The sequence below is a fragment of the Vanessa atalanta genome, chromosome 3 (genome assembly GCF_905147765.1).
Source record: "Vanessa atalanta chromosome 3, ilVanAtal1.2, whole genome shotgun sequence".
NCBI lineage: Eukaryota > Metazoa > Arthropoda > Insecta > Lepidoptera > Nymphalidae > Vanessa > Vanessa atalanta.
In genome coordinates this window covers 2,137,770-2,162,812 of record NC_061873.1, presented here as the reverse complement: position 1 = coordinate 2,162,812, position 25,043 = coordinate 2,137,770, and the positions used below count along the sequence as shown (strand labels likewise).

General features: G+C 32.5%; 1 protein-coding gene across 3 annotated transcripts in view; it reads right to left on the bottom strand.

Annotated features, from left to right (window-relative positions):
* LOC125076836 (leucine-rich repeat-containing G-protein coupled receptor 5-like) overlaps positions 1 to 25,043 on the bottom strand; it is a 249,125-nt gene that overhangs the window by 76,221 nt on the left and 147,861 nt on the right. For all 3 annotated transcript variants that reach the window (XM_047688540.1, XM_047688538.1, XM_047688539.1), the window contains one exon: positions 22,989 to 23,042. In XM_047688540.1, coding sequence (XP_047544496.1) covers positions 22,989 to 22,991 — 3 coding nt within the window. In that variant the 5' untranslated portion in view covers positions 22,992 to 23,042. The remainder of the gene's footprint in view (positions 1 to 22,988; positions 23,043 to 25,043) is intronic.

Genomic DNA, 25,043 nt, shown 5'->3' with positions numbered 1-25,043 from the left:
TTGGATCGAACGTTCGTTCGGAATTTCGAAATGATTAATGTGCTTACTGTTTATGAAAGCGGAGTTTCGGTTACTTAGCGGTACCAACGAACGAACCGCCGTTTCGTATTTAGCTTTATTTTATTAAGTGCCAGTCTGTAGACGTAACATATGAGTCGTTTAACGTTTAAATATTTCCATTCATAATACGTTATACAACTCCATTTGAGTTATGGTTATTTGTTTTATTTAACCAAAGTTGAAAGAGTACTTTCAAATGTTTGAAATCCTAATGTAGTTTTAATATACCATTAATATTTATTTGGCTGCGATGTCGTTTAAATTGTTACGGACGGACAAATGGTATTTTGGTAAAAAAAAAATAATAGTCATAGGAAGTTAATGAAATAAAGGGAAACAATTTGGGGAGAATTCAAAACTATTTTGGAGCAAGAAGGTACTATTTATTCAAAAAATATTGAAAAATTATGTTTAATAAATATTGTTCATCCACCAACCCGCGAAGGAACAGCGAGGTGGAATATGCTCCAAAACCTTCTCCTCAAAGGGAGAGGAGGCTTTCGCCCAGCAGTGGGAAATTAACAGGCTGTTAATGTTGTAATGTTGATTAGTGTTTATGAACCTTTAAAAATAATTATCAAAATATGAATCCGACATTCAATCTTTACCATAAATTATGAAAGCACTGATGCTTCCTACTAGCATAAAAGTAACATTTGATTTATACATTGTTATGTATAAATCAATTTTTTTGCGCCATTTAATTGCAAAATCCTGTAACAAAAATGTTCATGCGTCAAATACATTAAAACCATGTCGTTATCACCGACGGAACAAAAGGGAAAAATTTGATTTTAGAATATTATTTACATTCAGGTTTGAGAACAATTGGCTTTGAGTTTAGGGTTGTCAGTCGATCGTAAAGAAATAAGAATAGATTACAACTTGATAAATGGTTAAGGATTTAGAATTGTATTAAATTATGCTAACGTCGATTAGTAGTTTTCAATTAGTGTAACAAAAAGTTAACTCGTACGTGGTACCACCGCTGAATATATACACTAATCTAATAAAACAAAATATTAATCTAAAAAAAATAATTTTCTTCACGTGAAACACACTTTGAACTGACTAACAAATACAATCAAACTTAAGTTTATTCAAAACCTGATGCTGATATCCAAATAAAAAAAACTTTGATTACCATTTATGACTCATCACTCATAAATTAAAGTAAATGTAAAACTGATAGTGATAATGACTTTCGATCTGGCAACCCTAGCCACGTTACAAGCCATTCAATACCTATTTATTCTAAATTCGAAAATAAACCAAAAGCTTTTGTACATGAATGGCGATTCAATTAACAAAGTACGGGCAGGTACCGCGTGCCGGTGACAGCTAATAGTCTATTCAACGATAGAAATATTCAGTATGTTATACACGACCAATCAAATTGGTACTCGAAAACATGAATAAACGACCATATCAAGATCCTGATAATTTGAACGATGTAACATTGTTTAATGATTCCATTCCAATTAAAGCTGAAATACATTCAGATTTTGGAATGCTTAACAGTATCAAATGAAAATTGAAACATGACGGTGATAAAACATTGAAGGATGAAATTGTTATATTTCACCTGCCCCGTATTTACGAAGGTAAAACCATCGACAAGTGTTAAAACTAGTTTCCACTACAAATGTTAGGTCTTAATTAAAACTTGCATTCAGCGCGGTTAAAGTAAATACGGTACGTTTGAAATTAGAAAAAAAATCTAAAAGTTGAAAAAGGAAAAATTAAAACCTCATTGGGAGTAAACACCGCACTCTATTTACCATTCAGACCGTAAATAAAAAGGCGAGGAGAAGCAATATCGAGCTCTGTCAAAGCTGAAACGCGGAAGTTGGGGAAAGGAGAAAAAAAATCACTGGAACCGATAGTGGCCATTAAAATATCGTTGAATTTCAAAAGGTTGAGACATCCAAAACCCGATAGAGGGCGGCGACGTATCAGCTAATCTGAAATGGACCCGATGTCTTGGATACGTCGCGGGAGCGGCGAATAGCGATATTTCACGATTGTGACGTCAATAGAACGCTTTTAATTTAAAGTACGTTCAGTTATCTATCTAGTTTTAATTTCTTATTTTACATTGAACATTTTCTATCTGCGTGATAGCTTCGCTTGCGCAAAGATGTATTCACGATAAAACGTAAATAACTAAATAAGTATAAGAATTTAAAGCTTCATAGTTTGTTTTAAATTTTTTAAGGATATATTGATGCCATTTAATTTCATTGATAATATTCAATTATATTTGAATGGTAATGATTTTGAAAAAACTCGCTTGTTTCTCAGACTGTTTCGCTTTTTGCGAAGACAAATCAATATCACCCCTTTAATTAGCATGGTAAAAAATAAAATTGTTATTTCATCTATCAACTGTTATTTTAACTATGTCTTGCGTTTTATAGATAAGTTAATATAATTTATAACAGTATCTAACTTATTATAGTATCTTACACATCAATAAGCGTTTATTTAACATTCTTAAATTTATATTTAACAACATACTGAATACTGTTTTAAATTTACAATTACGAAGTATACAATTATATATACTGCCTCCATTAACTATATTACATTTAGATTATTTTATAAATAGGATAATATTTTTCATAGCGAATCGTGATGAGCGTTGTTCTCATTTATTATAATTAGAGAAAAAAAAAAATTAACGCCCGACCTAGAATGATTTTATACGGCTAAGCATAAACATACCAGCCTAGATTACGGATACTTGAAAAACATTTTATTCTTTTTAATTTAAATTAAAGTATATCTAGACATATACGACCTATTTTCAACGTTTTCATTGTTTTGTTCACTTGTTGGCTGTTAATGGACTCGTGGCGATGAAAGGGTTAATTTTTTTTTACAAGTGACAGTTTTTCGTTTATTCTTGCCATGATGTATGAGAATTATATCATATATATTTTTTTAATTAAATTTTATATTCTTAATTAAATATTCACAACGCTTCCTTATAATATCTAGCGCGACTTTTTAACCCCGACGCAAAAATATGAGTGTAATAAGTTTAACGAGTGTATCTATGTGTCTGTATGTGCCATCGTAGCTCCTCAGCGGGTGAACCATTTCCGGTACTTTTAAATTTTTAATCTAAATATATCATGAATGTTCGACAAGCCTTAGTTAAAAAAAATAAATATTTATAATCATTTATATCGTTTAGATTTCTTATAAAAGAATGATCTATTCATGGGTACGCCACTCCGAGGTCCCGGGTTTGATTCCCGGCCGAGTCGATGTAAAAAAAGTTCATTAGTTTTCTATGTTGTCTTGGGTCTGGGTGTTTGTGGTAACGTCGTTACTTCTGACTTTCCATAACACAAGTGCTTTAGCTACTTACATTGGGATCAGAGTAATGTATGTGATGTTGTCCAATATTTATTTATTTATAAAATAATATCGTGTACCTTGATTAATTTTCTTTATTTACGTTATTGGGTCGAATACAAAAGTCTAATGACTACGGTATACTGCATCGTTTGCTCCAAATTTAAATTATAGGTATATTCCAATTTTAACACACCAAATCAGTTTGCTCACGACTATATATTGCGAGGCCGAAAATAGAAGGAATTCTAGGTGCTAGGTTATTTACAGCTGATTGCAATCAAAATGTAGCATTTGGCTCGAGCTTCGATGTCTAATGTCACTAGGTCGCAAATAATAAGAATTTAAAGATAACTTCGTAATATTCTAAATCATGAACAATGAAAAAAAAATTGTGAAATAAACTAATTGACATATTTCGTCTATCACATGGAATACACAAAGAGAGATATCCCTATTTATAATCGTTCATTCATCTGTAATTAAAATACCTCCATACCGAGTAAAAATCAGTTAATTAGCAGTGACGTCACGTAAGCCGCGTATACTCTTTTATAAACACAATAATCAACTAATTGTGCTTAATTTTTGAAATGTAAAAGAGTATTTGTTGATGTGTTCGTTCGTTAACTCAGCAAATACACACCACATCGCGGATGAGGTCTTATATGGCTAAGAAATTTATGAAAGCATAAATTGCCACGCAACATTTATAGGCATATTGAAAATATTATTCAAAAATTTACATATTGTATTAAAAATATAAAAAAATACGATTCTATTTATCTCATAGAATTCCATAATCTCGGTACTTGAAGGCACACAATAATCCTATTCAAAAGATAATGTAACTGTACAAAGAACATTCCGATCCCGAATATCGTTTAGAGTGGCGTTTAACACACCACGCGTCGAGTTCGTAATCTTATTTTCTCATATTACTACCGGTTGCGTGAGAATTGATTACGGCAAGATGGATTGATGTGAATGTTTTATATATTGTTATGTATCCGATTTAAATTTAAGCTAATATTGTACTGAGTAACAGTCTGGGAAATGGGCTACTCAACTATGAAGGTTAATGTTTGAGCTAATTCCACCATAGGAAAAAAGTCGTAGTGTTTTAGTCGACGAATGCTGATTTTCTTTCTATACAAAGGTAAACTAAACGGATATTCCGCTGCTAAAAAATATAATATAGTATTGTGCTCCGGTTTGAAGGAAAAGTGAGTCAGTTAGAGATCATCGGTTAAGGCCCACGTGTTGTTAGTTTTATAATTCAAGATATTATCAGCTTAAAATCCATGTATTTATAGATCGTCAAACATATTTGATTCGTTATTATAAGTAATCCATATATCATATTTTAATCCATCATTTTATAAAACCGCTTGATAAATATTATAATTTTGAACAATGTTATCACGAAAACTATTTTAAAATCGGAACATTTAATCAACAAACGAAGTTAATAACCGATTTATATGTACGGACAGTCGAGGGGTGAGGTCTAACAGTGTAATCACATATTTGAGGGCGCTATTGTAATATGAAAGCTTTTTGTGGCGATAATCGAATAATAAATATGGCCGCTCTTCGGCGTTGTGAGGCATTGCTCGGAGATTAAAGTTCGTTGACCATTGAAATACGTGCTAAAATAATTTTACTATTATTATATTATTAATTTGGCAACTTTACTCAAAATAGAATAGATCCACGTGGGATATATAATCTATTCCAATCAAAAAAGTAAACAAAAAAAAAAACTCTCGAGTAAACGGCGCGATATCATTGGTCGATATCTTGTGTAATCTGATATTCATTATTGATTCTCGAACACATAGCGTTTTGAATGGCGGTGAAGTTGCTATGGGAACTTTGGAAGTTAAATTAAGTGGAATAGTGTTGTATTATATCTAAAGATACATTAATCAAGAATTGTCTGTAGTGCATACTATATGAGATAAGCAAATCGCATGGAGTATGTAAATCTATGATTAGTTTATCATTACTCCTTCTTCGATTTAGCATTAGCAGCCCGTAAATGCCCCACTGCTGGGATAAAGGCCTCCTCTCCCTTTGAGGAGAAGGTTTGGAGCATATTCTACCACGCTGCTCCAATGCGGGTTGGCGGAATACACATGTGGCAGAATTTCGTTGAAATTAGACACATGCAGGTTTCCTCACGATGTTTTCCTTCACCGCCGAGCACGAGATGAATTATAAACACAAATTAAGCACATGAAAATTCAGTGGTGCCTGCCTGGGTTTGAACCCGAAATCATCGGTTAAGATGCACGCGTTCTAACCACTGGGCTATCTCACTCTCTTCGATTAGAATATATAAATATATATAAACCATAAATAAAATCAAAATATATTTAAAATAAGATATTTTTTTGTCCAATCGAAAAAAAAAATCTATTAAAGTTTTGCTTTCATTGTTATGCGTGATAAAGTTTAATATTATATCATATGGAATATTTAGCATTAAATGTTCGTATTACTCAATAAATGAACAGGTTACTCGATAACTTTTTAGTCAACAGACACGATCTTTATATTGATATTATCCCTGTCTAAAGAGAACAGCTTAAAAATTTCAATAAGAACGGTATAAATATTTCCTACCTACAAACAATCTTCAATATTTGTCAATAAACTATCAGTAAACACACTCTATACAAAAAAGGAGTCGGGGCATATTGACAGAAGCGTTCCATTACAAGTTGAGTCATCGTTGAGTGCAACACAAACATAGCTTTTAATGGATTCGCGTCTTAAATGTATTTCTTCTTACTTCGAGAAACTTATGAATTCGATTGAAGAATTGATTGATAGCTGTTAGTTGACGAAAAACCCATCGTTTTATTATTTCGGGTATAAAAGTTTGAATTTAGTATTATGCTAATAGAAATACGTTGTTTAAAAATATACTTTAATAATAAAAACTTTCATTGATATATCATTTAGAATTATTAAATTATATGAACATTAATATTATTATAATGCACATGTGTGTGCAAATACATGTGCTCTTATTATTCCTAAATTAATAATAACACAGGACTGCTGATTTAATACCACTGTAAATATATCAGGTACAGGACCAATGGTTTCAGTTTCAGGATCGTGTAACTTCCAGATTTACAGCTTCTACTGAGAATTTCTTGCCAGATATTAAAAAAAAAGCAATAAAAATTGATTGACCCGAACTAGGGTTGAACCTAGGATTTCGGAATCTGTGGCTTTATAAGCTAGTCAGTATAACCACTTCGTATTCAGTTTTTAATATTATTATTAAATTTTTATTAAATATTGGACAACATCACATATTTTACTCTGATCCCAATGTAAGTAGCTAAAGCACTTGTGTTATGGAAAAGAAGTAACGACGGTACCACAAACACCCAGACCCAAGACAACATAGAAAACTAGTGAACTTTTTCTACATCGATTCGGCCGGGAATCGAACCCGGAACCTCGGAGTGCCGTAACCGTGAAAACCGGTGTACACACTACTCGACCACGGAGTTTTTAATATACTAACGAAGTATTAGTTTTTTTTTTAGATACCCTAAAAAAGAAAGTTACGTTAAAAGGATCTTATCCGATAATCGGCGAAAAGCTAAATATAAAAATAAAGTGTCGATAAGACGGTAGACAATTAAGTTAACGGACGAGAGAACAAACACAGGAATCCCATTTCAACAGCTCCGTGCTGAACTAGACTTAGGATGGTGTCGCAAATAAATTAAACCTATTTTCAGAACTTACGAACGTTACTAAGTTACGTGTGGTTTTTTTTATTTATTTTATTACCCCATCCTTTTTGTCTAGGTTTAATAAAGTATAAGCATAGTGGTGAAATTGTCGTTATGGGCAAATACGCTTTTGTTTGTTTATGTGTGTGGTAGAATAGTTGAAGATGTTCTGACCGATTTCGGCAACAGTGGCCAGTCTCAGGAATCGTAATACTGAAATCTGACTAGTGTGTGTTAACGTGTTTTCCGAGGCACGGGTATGTAAACATAGTCAACTTCCATCTAGAATTCATTTTATCTTTCCCATGAGATACCTTATTTTTTTTTCCCGCTGGAAAAACGCTTTACGCGCTTCCCCCACGTGATGGTAAGTGGGGGGGGTGTGTGGGACTCCCCGGAGCCCTGGACGCGGAGTGCGCCCAGGAACGCCGGGTTTACCCACTTAAAAACCAGCGGTACCCTCTCCGTCTTTCGGCGGGAGCCACGGGATCGCTTTCCATGAGATACCTACAACAATATGTGCAAACTCGGACTAAGCTGAAAACTATATTAAAATAATAAGAGTGATTAGTATAATTAAATCCTACAATACGACTTATCGCCTGCCATGGATAATTACCAAAAAGTCCGATTTAATGCTAGATAAACTTTCTATATAACGGTAAAAATTAAACAAAATTAAAAACTTCTTCAAATGCGATTGTAAAAGATTTTATTTATGTCAAGGTGGTTCAATATTTTCCTAATTAGGTTTTTTTTATAATATTATTATAATTATATTGATTATTATTAACAATGTTATAATAACTTTGCATCTGGTTTCTTCCACATAGCACGACTCGGTTCAAGTATGTTTAGATATTAATGGTTTCAAAGGGACAAAGGTCTTAACCCTGTTTAATATAAATGCGACGCTGCGCTTCGTCAATAATTTACAATGGTTTATATAAAATGCATTGAAACGGCACACGGCGTCTGTGTGCAAACGTTGCCTCGACTTTTCAGACATCCAAGAAGGTTACATAAATACCATTATACTTTGCTCTTTATTTATTACTGGTGGTAGACTTGTACAAGCCCACCTGGAAACACACACACACTACACGCTCATCAATTATTTTCCCATTGGCCATCGATGTAATGTTGTAACCACACATACAAAGGACAAAGCATCTTAGGTGTCTATTATAGATCTAAGGGCAGAAGTCATCTGTTTTCTAGACAAAACAGAAACGATATGTGATGTTTTTATTTTATTTATTTAAACAAAGGTCACAGTGAAATTAAAACTGTGTTTAATTTGAATAAATTTAAAATACTTTCATAATTATATCCATATTAATATTAAAAAATGCCAAAGTATCAGCGTCTGTCATGATTTCAACACTAAACCGATTTTGATGAAGTTTGGTACGGAGAAAACTTGAAGCCCAAGGAAAGACAAAAGCTAAGCTTCCCATAACACACTGGCGAATCCGCAGGTGAAAAATTGCTGTTTAAAAAGAAAATAGGTGAAGTTAAGCCTTTTGTAAACAATACAATACAAATACTCTTTATTGTACAACAATGAACTTAAGACATAAAATACAGACGATGCACAATTCCAATATTTGTAGGAATCATCTTAAGAGCTATTTTCATCGCAACAATATAAAGTGTATTAAGTGTATTTTTTTATTTCTATTGTTTATTTTACGGTGGGGCAACAAACCCGTCTTAAGATTGGATGAAAGTGGCGTATTGGCTGATTTTGGATACAGCGGCCATCCAAAAGACATAATTCTATCTGCATTCTTATGTTAAAAATGAGATGGTTTTGTTTTGTAATGCTTAAATAAAAAAATCTACTAAGCCACTATAAATAAAATTCATATCAGAAGATGCAACGCGTTTCGGAGAATTTTTATGTATATAGTATTATTATATAAGCACATGCGCTTCGCAGTTTCATCCGCTTCTACATAGAGAATTTCATTTTCTTGTTATAAATAAATAAATAACCTAATAACTTTAAGATAAAAACGTTTTGCCTTTATAATATCCATAATAAACGTGATGTATAAAATGAAACAAAATCCTTTTTCTCAAAAATGTTTCATCTTAAAATAAGCGGAGATTACGTCAGAACTTGTGTAAGCGTTAAAAACTGGCTACTTGCTTTACCTCCTCGGAAGTTTAAGCCATTGTTTAAGAGAGGATTACGCCGCGCTTATCAGCTGTGGCCGTTCGGTTTTTTATACCCTCTTAGTTTCAATTAAACCTCACTTAATTCTCGCGTTAAGAGCCGGTTGAACCGATTTAATTTATTCAATCATTTATCACGCGGATTAATGTTAAATACGTTACATTGGGTGCCTTCGATTTGTCTAAATAGAAATAAAAGATTTCGAGGTATTTTATGGCGAGGTTTAAGTATAAAGTTGGATGTCATTGCGAGTGGTTCGCTTGAAATACTTCGTGATTCATCTTCCTTGGTTCGAATGAATGGAGCTAATACCTGACTCGTGTAATTTTGTCCTTGTACCGTATTTTTTATAAATACAAATGGGAAAAATTCATCTGGCAAATACTATTTATAATGGTTGAGATTTACAAAACGATCATTTAATTGAAAGGCAATTAGTAAGAACAAAAAATACATGAAAATATGTATATACATATTATATATTCTTTTAGATGACTGAGCATAAAAGGGGATTGTGTTTTAAGGGTTAGTGTATATATGTAAGTTTTTTTATTCTACTGTAACTTTTAAATACCCACAAACATCGAGATGATTCCGGTTTCTTGAATCATCATAGAGGCAGTATGGTAGTCGTATTATTTAATTTATACTTATTTTACTATATATAATCGTTATTAAAACTTAAATGACGTAATGTAATTTCGATTGATCGAATTAGTCGAGTAAAATGTGAGGGTCCGTGCGCACTACTAATTCTTGTATTGAAGGTTATAAGGGGTCCCCACGCACTACAATTATATAAAAAGGCATCGCAATACAATCAACATTACACGCGAAGCAGCTGCGAAACCCTAAATTACGTCTCGCTTAGCTGTTTCGAAGGGAAACTAAAGCTGAGTACTCAAAGTATATCAATACGCTATTAGGCATAAGAAAATGTGGACCAATACGTTTAATTCTGTTAAGAGCCGGTATCTTAGTACATTTGTTAGTTTGCAGTTGGTTTTTGTTTTGTTTGAACTGCTTAAATTTTTTTAATGTGAATTTTGCAATCAGTGAAAAAAAAGATACTTATCAACAATCACAGAAAGGAAAAAAAGCTTTCATTTACGAAAATAAATTCACCACCATTCCATACTTATTCTTTGCCTTTAAAAAAAAGAAAAAGAATCCAAGTATAATGTCGACCCGCCTTAACATCGACAACAGATAAAAAAGTATCCGAATTGACAGTTTAATCTTGCGAATTGGGAGTGCGGCTGAAAGGGGGAGGATGTGCAGTGTGCAGCGCGGGAGAGAGAAAAAAGAAATCTTTCTCAGTTCATTGGAACAGAAACTTGTCCGATCTTGATGAATGGGGTTGTGGCCGTAGTAATTGGAATTGGGCCAGACTTGCGCTCGTGTTTATTTCATTATCTATTGTAATGAACTATCGGACCGGATACTTGTATTTCAATTGCTGATGTTATTTAAGAATTTCGAACGAAGATTCATTATTAATCTTCACTAATATTTTAATTGCGAAAGTAACTCAGTAACCTTACTAGTGGGTCTCCCGCGAAACTTTGCGTTTATTCGAAACCTATGACAGATTTCGTTTTGATTTCATTTCATTGTAAACTGCAAGTCACTCGTCTACATTTGGTGTCAAAATATTGAAACCTCTTTTCAATGATTTTTTTAATATGAAATAGTCTATATTAGTTCAGTTAGAATGTTTATGTTTTAATTTTTTTTCTTATAGAGCCGTAGTATCGCTCTCTAACCGGCAAGTAATTAATTCTAAAAAAATATAATTTTTTTTTTTTTAAATCGTAACAATTTAGTAAATTACAATCAAGAATCCTCTTTAATATTCTGCACATCTACGGCTGGAGCTCTTCAAAATGAGACTATAACCGATTTTATATGCAGCCATCGTTCCATAATCACCGAAACAAAAATGGGTTTACGCTATTAATATAAGATTTGATGAAATATTGTATGAAACTAACTTAAGCCCATTTTTATTTTTAATGTCTAACTTGTAACCATTTCCTGATGACAACTAGTGTTTTTTTTAAATCAGCGAACAGTTAATCATTTAACGGTTATTATATTGTGAACAATGATAATCGGAAGTTTGTACAAAGAAACAATACATTCGCGATTTTGACCCAGAAGATCTAGAACTTTCGTTTCTTTTTGTAATTCACTTTATGATTTATTTTACTTCACGATATTGTTTGGCGAAAGTTGACCTAGATTAGTTTGTGTTCGCGATAAATATAACGGCGTTATTTTTAGGTTGTTGTGTTTATATATTGAAATTTTATGGCACTTTAATTTATTTTATTATTTATTTACTTATCATGTTTTTAAAATTATCCAACATAAAAAAAATTGTAACAGGATACAGTTTAAGACAATTTTATGTTACATAGATTTCGCTTATATCTAAAAGATTAATTTCATCTCAGAGGGTGAGTACTAATGGTGATTAACTTAGTGGGGGCCTTGTGCCTGCTTGTCCGGTTAGGTACCATCCACTCATCCCATATTTTACAGCCCAATAGTAATACTGAGTATTGTTGTAATCCTATTTGAAGCTTGACAAGTGTACAGTGAGCACATTTTGTATTATTCTAATCATTCGATGTAATGGGAAATCCCACACGAAAAGTATTCAGGTTCAGTAATAATTGCTGTGTGTGCTCTCCGAGACATGGAAGTGTACACGGTGTCAACTTTAATAAATTACTCACAAATAAAAACAGTTATCCCAGCAGTGGGACATTTACGGGCTGCTAATGCTAATGCAAACCTGGACTTTAACGTATGATTTCGCCTACGACGTTATAGGCTAGTCACTAGATTAACTAGCCAAACAATAAATATACGCATCACTCGAATAACAAAGTCTAATTGAGCTTCTAGCCGACAAATATTTCCAATACTTCTGAGAATCGAGGTACAAGTATCGTAGTGGAAATAGCACTGCCATAAACGATTCTACTTTTTTAATTTTCTACGTATTCACGCTCATTCTCACGATGTTTGTATCGCAGATAGCTTTACAAATATTCTGTTCGCTATTCTAAATTACATTCGAAATTATATCGACAAAGATACTTTATTCTAATTTCAAATAACTTTAACATATTTATTCATTTCATTTTACGAGATTTGATTGAACGTAAATCTATCAATGGAATGAAAAAACGTTAACATTTTTATTATGATATTATTGGTTTCATTTTATATATTTAGAATAATATTATTTTTTGTTTCAGTTTAATAATATAATTTATTATTATTAAATATGACACACTAAACAGATTATCACAGTTAACAGGTAAGATGACATTCAAAAGCTATGTGATAATCCTGTGCATGTGTATACATAGAATTTACAAACAATAATGAAAAAAAAGTAATCTAAACAAAAATAAAATAGGATTTTTTTTTAAAAATCTAAAAAGATTGCTATTGGCAGTAATTGACAGTGTTGAGGTCTATATGTAATTTATATGCAAGTCATAGTGAGTCCTTTTGAATGATTACGTCAGTAAATAGGGCGTTTGAATGTGTGGATTTATTATGACAGCAATATACAAGACTTTCTTAATCAAACGATTGATACGAAATCAACTCGCGTAACGAACATCTGCTTACTGTCAAAAAGTCATTGACCTATAAATACAAATATTTATTTATGAGCCTAATTCATAACGAGTAGAACATATACTGATATTACGAGGAAGTAAAACTTGTTTATCTTACTGCGTTTACTTTATGAGTTACAAGTAAGACAAACTATTGGTCTGATTGACGAACTTTATATTTTTTTTTTCTGATCATCCACAAACATTTTCCGAAACATGGGAGATATTACAGTAGTAACAATTATTAATAATATGTTTTCATTAGTCATTAATATTGTGTTATAAAAAAGTGATATTATTATTATATATTAAAATAATTCTCGAACATCGTTTAAGTTGCTTAAATAGTTATTGTTATAGGGAACTAAGTATCAAATATTTACGAGATAAAATAACCAATGAGATTATCAGAAATAGAACCCGAGTTATCAACAGGATAGTTCGCAAAATTAGTGAATTAGTGGACTGAAGTAATTCAGTGATATATATGGTAGATGGCAGTTGATGCACAGGCGAATTGAGACCATGATTGGGCAAACACAACGTGATGCCTCTTTGATGGGTGCAACAGTCTTATCGCCTAAATAATCAATAAATATGTATAAAGATAGGTGAGTAAGTATCTTGCAATGATCCGAATGAGTTGAGCAAAATATAAAAGTAAAACGTTAATTAAATTCGTGCGACGACGACGCCGGGACGGGACGGGACGTTTTTCATAAATTTTTAAACTATATTTCATTCGACTCTCATGTATCAAAATTGGCAATTGTAACGTATTCAATATTGCACTCCGGTTATGACACGAATAACATAGTTTACCTCAATAAAACATTCAAAAGGAATCACCGATGCGTTCACAAAAAAAAACCTTTCATGTAAAACGAACCGTAACGTTGGCACTTTAATTTTTTCCCTCTATTTTAAAACACTTTTTTTTTTGTATTCCTAGTCATTCAACTAGCTTACGCTTTATGTTCTTCATTCAATTAAGTAGCAACGAGCTTTGATACACCACAGCGTGTATCGGTGGGTTATTTATTGTGTAATGTTTACTTAACCAGGGCCGCGTGTGTATCGCGTGTGCACGTGTTGATATTACAATAACAACGCGATCAAAGACCTTGTCTGATGTGCTGTCTAAACTTCTGATTAAATTGCTGTTCGCTGGAGACCGGTCTATTATATGCGGCTCGTAACTTGAATTTAGTTAGGCGCTTTAGGTGTGATTAATTGATACATAATCAGCCAAACTTTAAAGTATTTAAACAGTGTTACATATATAACGAGTTAAAATTAATGATGGCGCAATTTTTTACCGAACTTGGCAGACGAGATAATCCCTTTTTTAAACTAAATGCTAGCTGCAAATAAAAGAGGGCGAGTTTTAAAAGAATGTACTCAAATGGACCCCATTACCGCCCCCGTCTTAGGTTTCTCGGTGAGCGTCACTATATAAATACGGGAGTTCGATCAAATATGGGTTGAATTCTGTAGAGAAAGTCGCCAAGCTAAATATTTAGCGAAACGTTGAAATATCGAAAACATCTATTTCACATTACGTTCTAGTCATATTGAATTTTCATATAATAGTGACGTAACAACGCATACATTGCTGTTATATTAAACTACAGCTACCTATATTGAGAAATGTTTATAATAAGAAACAAATTTATAACAGACTCAACAGACAGAAGTAAAATTCGAATTCAGTAAATTAACAAATATTAGTCGAGTCAGTTTAAGGCAATACACACGACAATAGATACATAGGCTGATCACTTCCGTTCGTTCTGCAGATCGTAAAGAAACGTTACATGATAATATCTACTCGGCCAACCAGACCAATACCGATGTTTGATTTTCGCGAAAAAAAATCTCATATCGCCATAGAAATATTCGTATACCGTAGCAAATAATCACGCAATGTGTGCAGTCAGGTAATAAAGGCACATATCGTTCTCAGGGGGAACAATAAAAGGGATGCGGAGTGGAACGAGTATTGCCCCTTGCATTTGGGCTCCCTCGAGAGCACAGTTTGCACAAAACAACCATATTTACATTTATTACGGACAAAGATATACCGTTTTTATTTTTTTTGCGGATTTTTTTTTATCACACATCGATCAGAAATAAGTAACGCATCCAAGTTTAGTGTTCCGAAAGACGCATAAAGAGAAATTCAGGCTCGTGAAATATTAAAATTGTAGGTTTTTATTACGAACATTTTGAACAAAAGACGAAACTTTTAATTTCAAGCCGAAAACATTTTAAGTAAAAAATATTATGTTGCGTTTTTGTGATTTTTTTTTTTCCTTTTATATAGTTTTCGCAACATTTTGTTTGTAAATTAATTTTAAGTTCATTCGCGAATTAGAGTTTAATTATTGAAATAGATTAAATAATTAAAATTACTTAATAATTAAAATATACATATTTCAATAAATCTCTGTAACTACTCACAGCGTATAAGTCGTTAAGGCCTACATAGGCACCATCAAATTCTAATAAAACTGACTTTATAACTTAGTTCATCCATATTCTAATTATGAGTTCAATATTGAACTTTTTCACTAACTTTTGGGACTAACTTTATTTATGAAAATAATATTGATATATGAGACATATAACACAAAGACACACAAATATACATATATATCTGTGTGTGTGATCATATAGCCAAAAAGTATTAACGCGTTAGCATGCTACCAGGCGAGCAGAAGGGTCGAAGAGTTGCAACTTAGGGAGCAATACTTCGACAGATGCGTGCTCCCTTGAGCTCATAGAACTACACGGTAGAGCGATCAAATAAAAGTGACGCATCAACTTTATCAACTAGAAAATATAAATAGTTATTTTTAGCCGGTTTAAAAACAAGGAATATCTCAATTCGGTTGTTTTATGGGTAATAGGTTAAGGTTTTCTGGCCTGACTATAATTCTGTTATTACTATATAATTATACTCATAGTTCACAAAACTTATATTAAGTAACTATTTAGGCCAGTTATGCAATAAGATGTAGAAACACATTTTTTTGCATTATTTTTTTGCTGCTCTAAAATTTATTCTTGTATATGTAACAAAAAAAACTACTTAAATCAGAACACGACTCGTTATCATTCTATTACTACAATAGTCTATAGATTGTGGGAATATATGATAAATAATATCCTACGTAAAAGAAAACATATGCATTATAAAATGCATATTTCTCTCTATGCTTTGCATACTCTACATTTGCCTTGGAATCGTAAGCTTCATTTAAACGCCGATCCGCTTGACGTTAGTTACGACTATTGTGGCAAGGGGACGATTTCAGGGAAAGTGTGGAGGGCCCTTAATGAAGGGATGAGGACGTTTTTATGGACAATTTGAGAGCCGCCAATCGATAGCTCACGTCCGTTTAAAGAAAGAAAGAAAATATTTTGTACAGTGAAAAGTATATTTAAAATCAAGAGGAGGAACCATTTATTATTATTTATTACTTACTAATGTATAATAAATCTTGTATACAGCCACATACGATAGTTGAAGGGGAACAGTACTATCTGCGTGTTGATTATTCTACCTTAAAAAAATATCTTTTTTTATAATGTAAATTGCAGTGTTGTGAACTATGCATACCGCATATATAATAAATTGCTTATTATTATTTATCGCTCAAATTGTCTAAGATATATAAGGAAATCTCTTATTAATTATAACCAAGCTTTATCTTCACGTAAAAATGTCTAGCAGATAATGTAGTCCAATAAAAGAATTGAGGAATAAAATTAATAATAATATAGCAATGAAACAGGCGGTTCGGTAAACAGTAATTACTGTTTTTATTTCATTTAAAAAGCTGCAAAGCGAGCTTCATTTGTCCTATAAAAGTTAACAACTGCGAGTAATCCGAGAGCAGTAAACAGTAGTGGGAGGTGGGGGGGTTGTTTGTGAATTTAAGTGTGTTCTTTGGAAGACAATATTACTGCAAGACAATGCGCTGCAGGATTCCAGTGACGCGTGGAGGGCGTATTCACGTAGTGCTCATTTGTGACGCTGGTTTTGAGCTTGATTAAAATAAAAAAAAAATATATGCTGTTTAAACAGAGCACGACAGAAATCTACAGGCCTATGAGTTGTAGGCCAGGAAATGTGTCCGTTGTTTTTAATGCATACAATGTAAAGAACATGTGGATGTCAGTAAACCATTCCATTTTAAAACGTAATGTGCAAAAACATTACACTCAAATATTAATCTCGAAAGTCGTCGAAAGAAATATCGCTAAAATGCCTACGTAAAATATTAACTATATAACAAGCTCGAAGATCAAGGAAAATATCGCGAGGAAATATGCATGTATCCATGCGGTACGAACTCGCATTGGAATATCTTGGCGATATAAGCTTCAAATTTCTCCTCGAGAGTAGAAAAGGCCTTTGTCCAGCAGTCTAGCAGTGGTAGATTGATCCTCATATTAAATCTAGGTAGGTATGTGTATGTTTCTGGACCGTCTCAAGCTTATCGTCAATTTCAAAGAATCCAGAATTAAGAAATTTGGTTTGGTACTAGTTAAATAGAAATGGTTTAGCTAGATAACTAGCGCATGGACACATTTATAGATAATAAATTGACAACGAAGATGCATACAATAATGATGTAAGTCGGACCATCACAGTATACATAAGTACTGATTTAAAAAATCCAATATGGCGACTAAAATAATTCCCCAATAGATAGATCCCAATAAAAGAAATCGACCAATAGTGTTCAAGTCAAAATTAGCGTCATTTACAATGGACTGCGTGACATGATGTTCACGATATATATTACACAAACACACTAGAAAGAATTACTTTTTCTTAAATTTAGATTATTTTTTAAACTTGACAGACTTTTAAAGATATCATTCCAATATTGTTCAAGTATAAGTGAAGTTTTGGATAATATTTCTAGAAGAGTTTGAAACTTATTGATTTTATTTGTATTGTTCTCGAAAACTCGGCAGACGCTGTCCTGCCTGTTGTACAATATATGTATGTATGTTACCAATTAGCTTGGCGTTTGATTAAACAGTACAACTAATGTGCTGCAGTTCCATGTAGCATCGACGTACAACAGAGTAGACGATTAAAACCCTTAGATTATTTATACACATATCTAGATAGATTGTCGCCATCTAAAATAATTAAAACAAACGAACCAACTTTATTATCTTGGTGTGCGTGATAGCTACTCTTGACACACACCAAACGTCATAGTACTTTACTAGTGTGCGTGTACTTTTTATTTTTTTCGAGGCGTCTCAGCTTCGACATTCGAAAAACCTACTCCCAGAAAGAAGACATATATGTATGTACCAACTTGCCACACATATACATACATTTGTGTATATAGATATGTAACAACAAAAAATACTTATTTTATTAGTGTATATTATAATTAAATCCAGTTTTTTTCCCTTTCTCCCTCATTAAATTCTCCTGTTCTCTTGTAAACACGTGTTACGTCGTATCGCTTTGTGCGAAGGGCCTGTCAATCTTCATCTAAGAGCGCCACCAACACACAAACACGGCTTTTAATCTGATATATTAAATTAAATGCTCGGTTTTGATCGTGTACTATACGTTCAGGCGTCGCTCATTCGATCGAAGTAAAACTTTTGAACATTTGTTGGCAATAGCGTGAAGGCTTTTGACATAAGGTACATAGATGTTTTTACTAAGAGGTAGATGCTTTGTTCAAGTCCGTCTGAATACGTACTCTCCCATTATTTATACTACCGCCAAACAACAATACCTTGGTACTGTTGTGTTTCCGTTTAGAGGGTAAGTGAGCCAGTATAATTACAGGTACAAGGGATATAAACTCTCAGTTCCTGAGATTGATGTCGCATGGGTTATGTAAGAAATTATTAAAATTTGTATCGGCTGTTGTCACCACATTTATCAGGTAGCCTATTGATCTGTCCGCTTATAAATAGGTATATGTTTTTTACTGTAAATCATAAAAATATTTCACGATTCATTTCATTTTAAACTTTGTAGTATTCACCCAGTGTTCGAGAATCAACTATAATAATTATTGAAAAGATAAAAGCAATATACTTCGGTTCTCTTAATGTTAATTTTGTATAGATAATTTAAATAAAAATTATAAAATTAACATTACATAAAAAAATTGTGTACACTTTTGATGGCCTGTCAGTCGCGGTAATTTTATTTAAAAATAAAATAATTCATGTTCAGAACTCCGTTTCGAATGAAACAGGTCTTGTTTTATCCGAAAATCTTACACGAGTGGTTTTATTTGTTTTGTTGTAAAAATTTCATTTTCTTGCCGATTGATGGAAGTTGAACATGGAGGGGAGCGCCCTTCAAATTTCGCAATATTGTGCCTCTACATTATAAAACGAAGATTGACACAAGTTTCAAGTGCGTATATATTAAATTTTAGGCTGTGCGTTATCTGTCAGTCGTATCAGAAGATAAAAAAACAATGTTAATTATTTGAATAATGGCATAGCAATTGTGTTATTTCGATTAAATTACATTTCAACACGAGCCTTTTGACAAATACAAAAAGTGTCCTATCTACGAGCGTCACATCTAAGTCACTAGAAAAAGAAGAAAAGTAAGTTAAATTAATCCCAGTATCAGTTTGACGGCATATGTTACCGCCATTTGTCAAACTCTAGCACAGCACAAAGAACAATTTGTTTCATAGATAACAAGAGGTGTTTAATAAGGGTTGATAGTGGTTATTTATTATAAGATAATGTCTGACACTTAGAATAGTGATTTACTTATCTATGTATATACAAATCCTAGCTTGGTATCAAACTCGTTGATTTAGATAAAAGAACGAGTAAAGTAACGGTTATTTCTTTTATTTACAAACTAATTTATATATACATACTTTGGCTGTAATTACTGTAAATATTCAAAATAAAAAAAAAGCGGAAAGATTGGTGCTCGACTAATTTTGAAAATGATCGGCATTTTATCATTTATATATCTACTGTATATACTATATATCTACCATATCATATATCTACTGCCATCTGAGTTTAGTTAGCAAATCATATTAAGCAAGAATAAAAAATCCAATTTCAAAATAAAATCAATTTTTTTGATGATTTTTTTATATCATTATCGTAAAACATTACAAGTTAGTATCTCTTTATTTTAATAAAATATTACCTACATATAAAAATATAACGAAAAATAATGACTTAAATTTCTCTTTCAGAATATTAAATAAGCGTAAGTCTAGCGTAAATATTATCATAATCAATTAAAACATTATAGACTGTTATTTATTCCTTTATTAACAATACTAGTTGTCTCCCGCTGCTTCGCTCGCGTTTTAGGGAAAAGAATAGCCTATATCCTTCCTTGGAGTTCAAGTTTGCTTCACACTAAATTTCGTCAAATACGGTTCATTGGTTTGACAGTAAAAGAGCGATAGACAGACAGACTGATAGAGTTACTTTCACATTTATAATATTAGTATAGATATAGATTTGTCTACTTTAAGTAAATAAAAAATGTAAAATTTTTTATCATTATAAATTTAAATGCTGAGAATTTCTTAAATATATAAAAAAATGAATATTTGTTATTTCTTAATGTCATAATTCGTAAAACGATATATTTTTACGAATATTGTTATTCGTGCCCTCTAAAACATAAAATCAAACTAAAAATATATTATTAATTGATGTAATCAAATGAAAAGGTCGTAATTTTAAGACGTTTCTTTGATTAGATTAATTCAGATAATTATATTCTAACGAACGTGATATAAATGATCTGCACATAGAATTCAAATATTAGTCATTACATGTACTAATCTGTTGTATTATAAACTCAAAGATCTGAACTGAGTGTTTCGTTTTTAAATTAAACCACAGAGTTTTCTAAACTTTAAGCTGAAATAATGATTAATATTTTTTAAGTAGAGAAGTTGCAAAAAACCAAGTCGAAAAGCATTGGGAGCATGAGCTGTATATAATTAAAAATAAAATCGTGACATCACAAAGGACATCCGTCCAAAGATCTTTTGAATACATATTAAAATGTAGCCTTTAGTGTCACAAATTGGAAACAAAACGCCTTTCAGAGATAACATCTTATATAGAACCCTAAAGGCAGAAGATGGATTCTTTAGAGCATGGCGAGTAAACAGGAGGGGGGAGGGGGTAAATGGGCTTTGAGAGTGCCGAAACAAACACACGGAGTTAAGAATGCTTTTCAGTAGTTGTTTGTATGCTACGTCCATTGTTTTCGGCTAATTCTAGGACTTGTTTTCATATCAGTTATTTTGGCAGCATACATTGAAATTTCAAACTACTAGTGCTAGTTGAAAGCAACGACTGTTTACGGTTTTTGTATAAAATGAAACGGTTTTATAAGTTTATTGCATTTAAATAGAGTAATAATGATTGCAATAATTTAATAGCTTCACAATAATGAAGCATAATATTTAGTATTGGTAGATTCACTAAAAATAATAGTTAATTATACGATTGGTAATGAGATTCGATATTTAAATAATACGTAAAATATTAATGAATACGAATAATTAAGTTAAAAACGAATACATTTTACGTTTAAAATATTTATCATCGAATAATATTAGCTGTATAAAGACGTAATACAATATAAAAAGGTTACCTTATAGCACTAAGGACAAAATATTACATTGTTCCTTATAAAGTGTTTATTCAAGAAACACAAAGTCTGGGATCAGTTCACCTTTTCTCTCGTAATCCGCTTGGTAAAATATTATAATAAATTCAAACAAGAGACAACGGGAAACCGCCTTGAACTTAGGTACGCATCGAGGTCCACAACTCGTGTTAGCAAGTCAGGAAGGAAAACCCCAAAAGTTTGTCCGAAAAAAGCCGGAAAAACTCGAAAATTTAAGCCCGACGTTCGGTTTCCGCCGGTCGAGGGTCCGGCGTAAATATTATTCCGAGCTTCCTTTCATTCCCTTTGTTTCACAGTTTATTATTCGCGGCCCACCTCCGAGGTGCGTGACCGAAGACAGCGCGGAATTAATAAAAGAAATCGTCCACCGAAAAGGCTATAGTCGTTTCGTTGGAACTGAAAAAAAAGTTAAACAATAATAAACCTAAACAAGATTCACGAAACTTTCCGCCATTTGATATAAAGAAACAAAGGAAGCTTTTAATTTACGTATTCCACTTTAGACTGCTCCGAAATGGCAAAGTCCTTTTGTAATTGTCAAATTTTAGCAAATACAAAAAGTTTTTGTGTTCCATCGGAATTAAATCTCGTCCAATAATGAGTTGGTTTAATATCAAGAGGGAACTTTCTGATAGATTTCAAGTTGAAAAAAATGCTTCGCATAGCTGGGTCAATTTATAGCAATATGTATGGAATTTCACACGCTACTCCAATTGGAATTTTGGAAAATTGATATTTCTACACGTAGTCAAATATGGATTTCGTCTCTCTGTTTCGATCGACACAAATTGAGCATAGGGACCGTGTTCGGTTTTAAAACCGCAACCTTAGTTCAAAATTGACGAGTTCTATCCACTAAGACATTTCTGCTTTTGATAGATTTTGGGCAGTCGTAAATACGTAATTTTATTAGATGGATTGCGTCGAAGTTCTTTATGAAAAGTGTCCCCTTCAGTCGATGCGTACAACGTAAGAGATACTGTAATTTGCTTCCACTGATTGTCGGGGTCCAGGGGCAGATGTCACGATATTGACGATTCTACTTTATGGGGTAGCACTGGCAGGCGTTCTGAGAAATCGTAAAACGGAAATCTTTCGCGGCATAAATATTCAATATCTTTCAAAGGGAAAAAAGTTTAAATTTCGTAGTGTTTTTTCTTAATGTAAAGAAATCCCTAGAAACGTGTTTCCCATGTGTCGAGCTTTGTGTACTTTGATTGATATCATTAATATTGCTGCGTTCTCTAAAACGACTATAGTTTTCAACTTACCATGGATATATTAAATCTGTCGGTGAATGTGTGTTGAGTCTCTGCATTAGTCCTCTGTAACAAGAAAGCACAAGGTTATAAATAACAGTCATGTAGGTACTAATATAATTTACATTCTTTCTAAGGATTAATACTAAATTAGAATCTTATTTGATATTCAATTTCATCTGTATTTTTTTCAGAATAGTAATATTAGTTTCACTAGCCATCTTTTGCGAATTCAAAATTAAATCTAGGTCAAATTTCATTTAGAAGTATCGTGGGGTGAGAAAGAGACAGACATTGTTACTTTAGCTTTAAATGTTTATTATAAGTGAAATAGATATATCATTTGTGTAGAAATAAAGAGAAAATCGAGTAAAAGGATTTCTGAGACTTATATATCGTGTTTGTACATGGATTGATTTATGTTCTTTTCATCAATTTCCTTAAAGAACTTTATCCGGTCGGAATGTTTGCGGATTGTTATTTACTTATATCATAGATCGTATTTCTTTAAAGCGGGTAAATTTGTAAGCATTGAGTTCAGTTCGTTCTGAATAGCTTGAAACTGTAACACCTGGGCTTTGTAACGGACATTGGACTTATTTATTGATACCATCGACTTGCGCAGATAAAGAATTCAAGAAACATACTGATACAAAAATACGGGGAAATTTTGTCTGCATTTTATGTGCTATTTCGTCCGGCAACAATAATTTATTTAAGCTCGTACTTAATAATGTTACATTGCGTCCAAAGGATGGTGACCAACGAGGTATTGGTTCAGTGGCTCGGTTCAAACCCCATATGGGGCCGAAAAAAGTTATTGAATTTCTCTATCGTAAAATTTTCAGTAACAACCCGGAATTTGGAAATACACTCCCGTGCCTGATATTGCTGTCCCATTATAAGAGTGACGGAATAGAGTGCACCTATTTGCACACTTGTGCACTCTAATATGGCCTGTGTAGTTGGCTGGTCACGCTTGAGATTGGCCACAATGTTCGCAATCGGTCTGGACATCACATGACGTCATCATCGCTTCACGTTTATTCACAAACAGATTATAATAATTTGGGACATTTAAAACAAGATATAGAAGACTTAATTAATATGAAACTGTTATAGTACTTTCGCAACAGTTGTCAAAGAAATGGCTTAACTTAGAAAGAACAGTGTGCAGCTGATATTTGCCAGCTACTAGGAATTCCCACTATAATATTTACTGTTCCTTCGTCCGACGCCCGTCGTAAGGCAACCTTTAATATTGTATCCACTTCGTTTAGCTGCGAAGTTTTAAAGATTTCATGTATATCTATCTTAATTCTATGTTACTGTTTTGTAATTTTTATCGTTTTGTCTAAATCATATAATGTTATCATAATTTTGATTCAAATTTGGTGGTTGTTATTTTAAAATTAACAAGAATAATTTTATTATTATTTAGTGATATGGATAATATCTTATTTGAATGTACATGTTTATTTGACAGAAAATATTTTGTTCGTATTCACTGTTAGTATATACTTTTTATCATTCTTAATCTAACATATTATTGCGTTCGGTTACACCTTTATCGCACTTAACTTAATACAAACAACTCTCGATATTACGATAAAAATGTTTTATAAGATAAATGTGGCAAGGACTTAAGTACTACTCCGTATGGTAAAGTGTTGAGACATCTAACAGTACTAGAAGTGTATTTCTTTAGTAGTTTTATTTTTCTCCTAATTCAATTGGATGCGGGTTACGAGACAACAATAGATTCCCTCGGGATCGTCCTTAACTATATTGTTTGGGATCGCGAACAGTAATTTAAGCTGGGAGGGCTATACTTTGTCGCTATCAAAATGGTTGAAGTATAAATGTATGGGTTTATCATTTAGCCATATAACAACAGTTTCATTATAATTGCTCATAAGATAGAACAGAAAAATTAAGTTACATGTCTAATTACAATGAAATTTTGCTAATGTGTATCCACCAACCCGCCTTGAAGCAACATGGTGAAGTAGCCTCTCAACTTTTTCCTTAAACGAGAGGAGGTCTTAGCCCAGAAGTGGGACATTT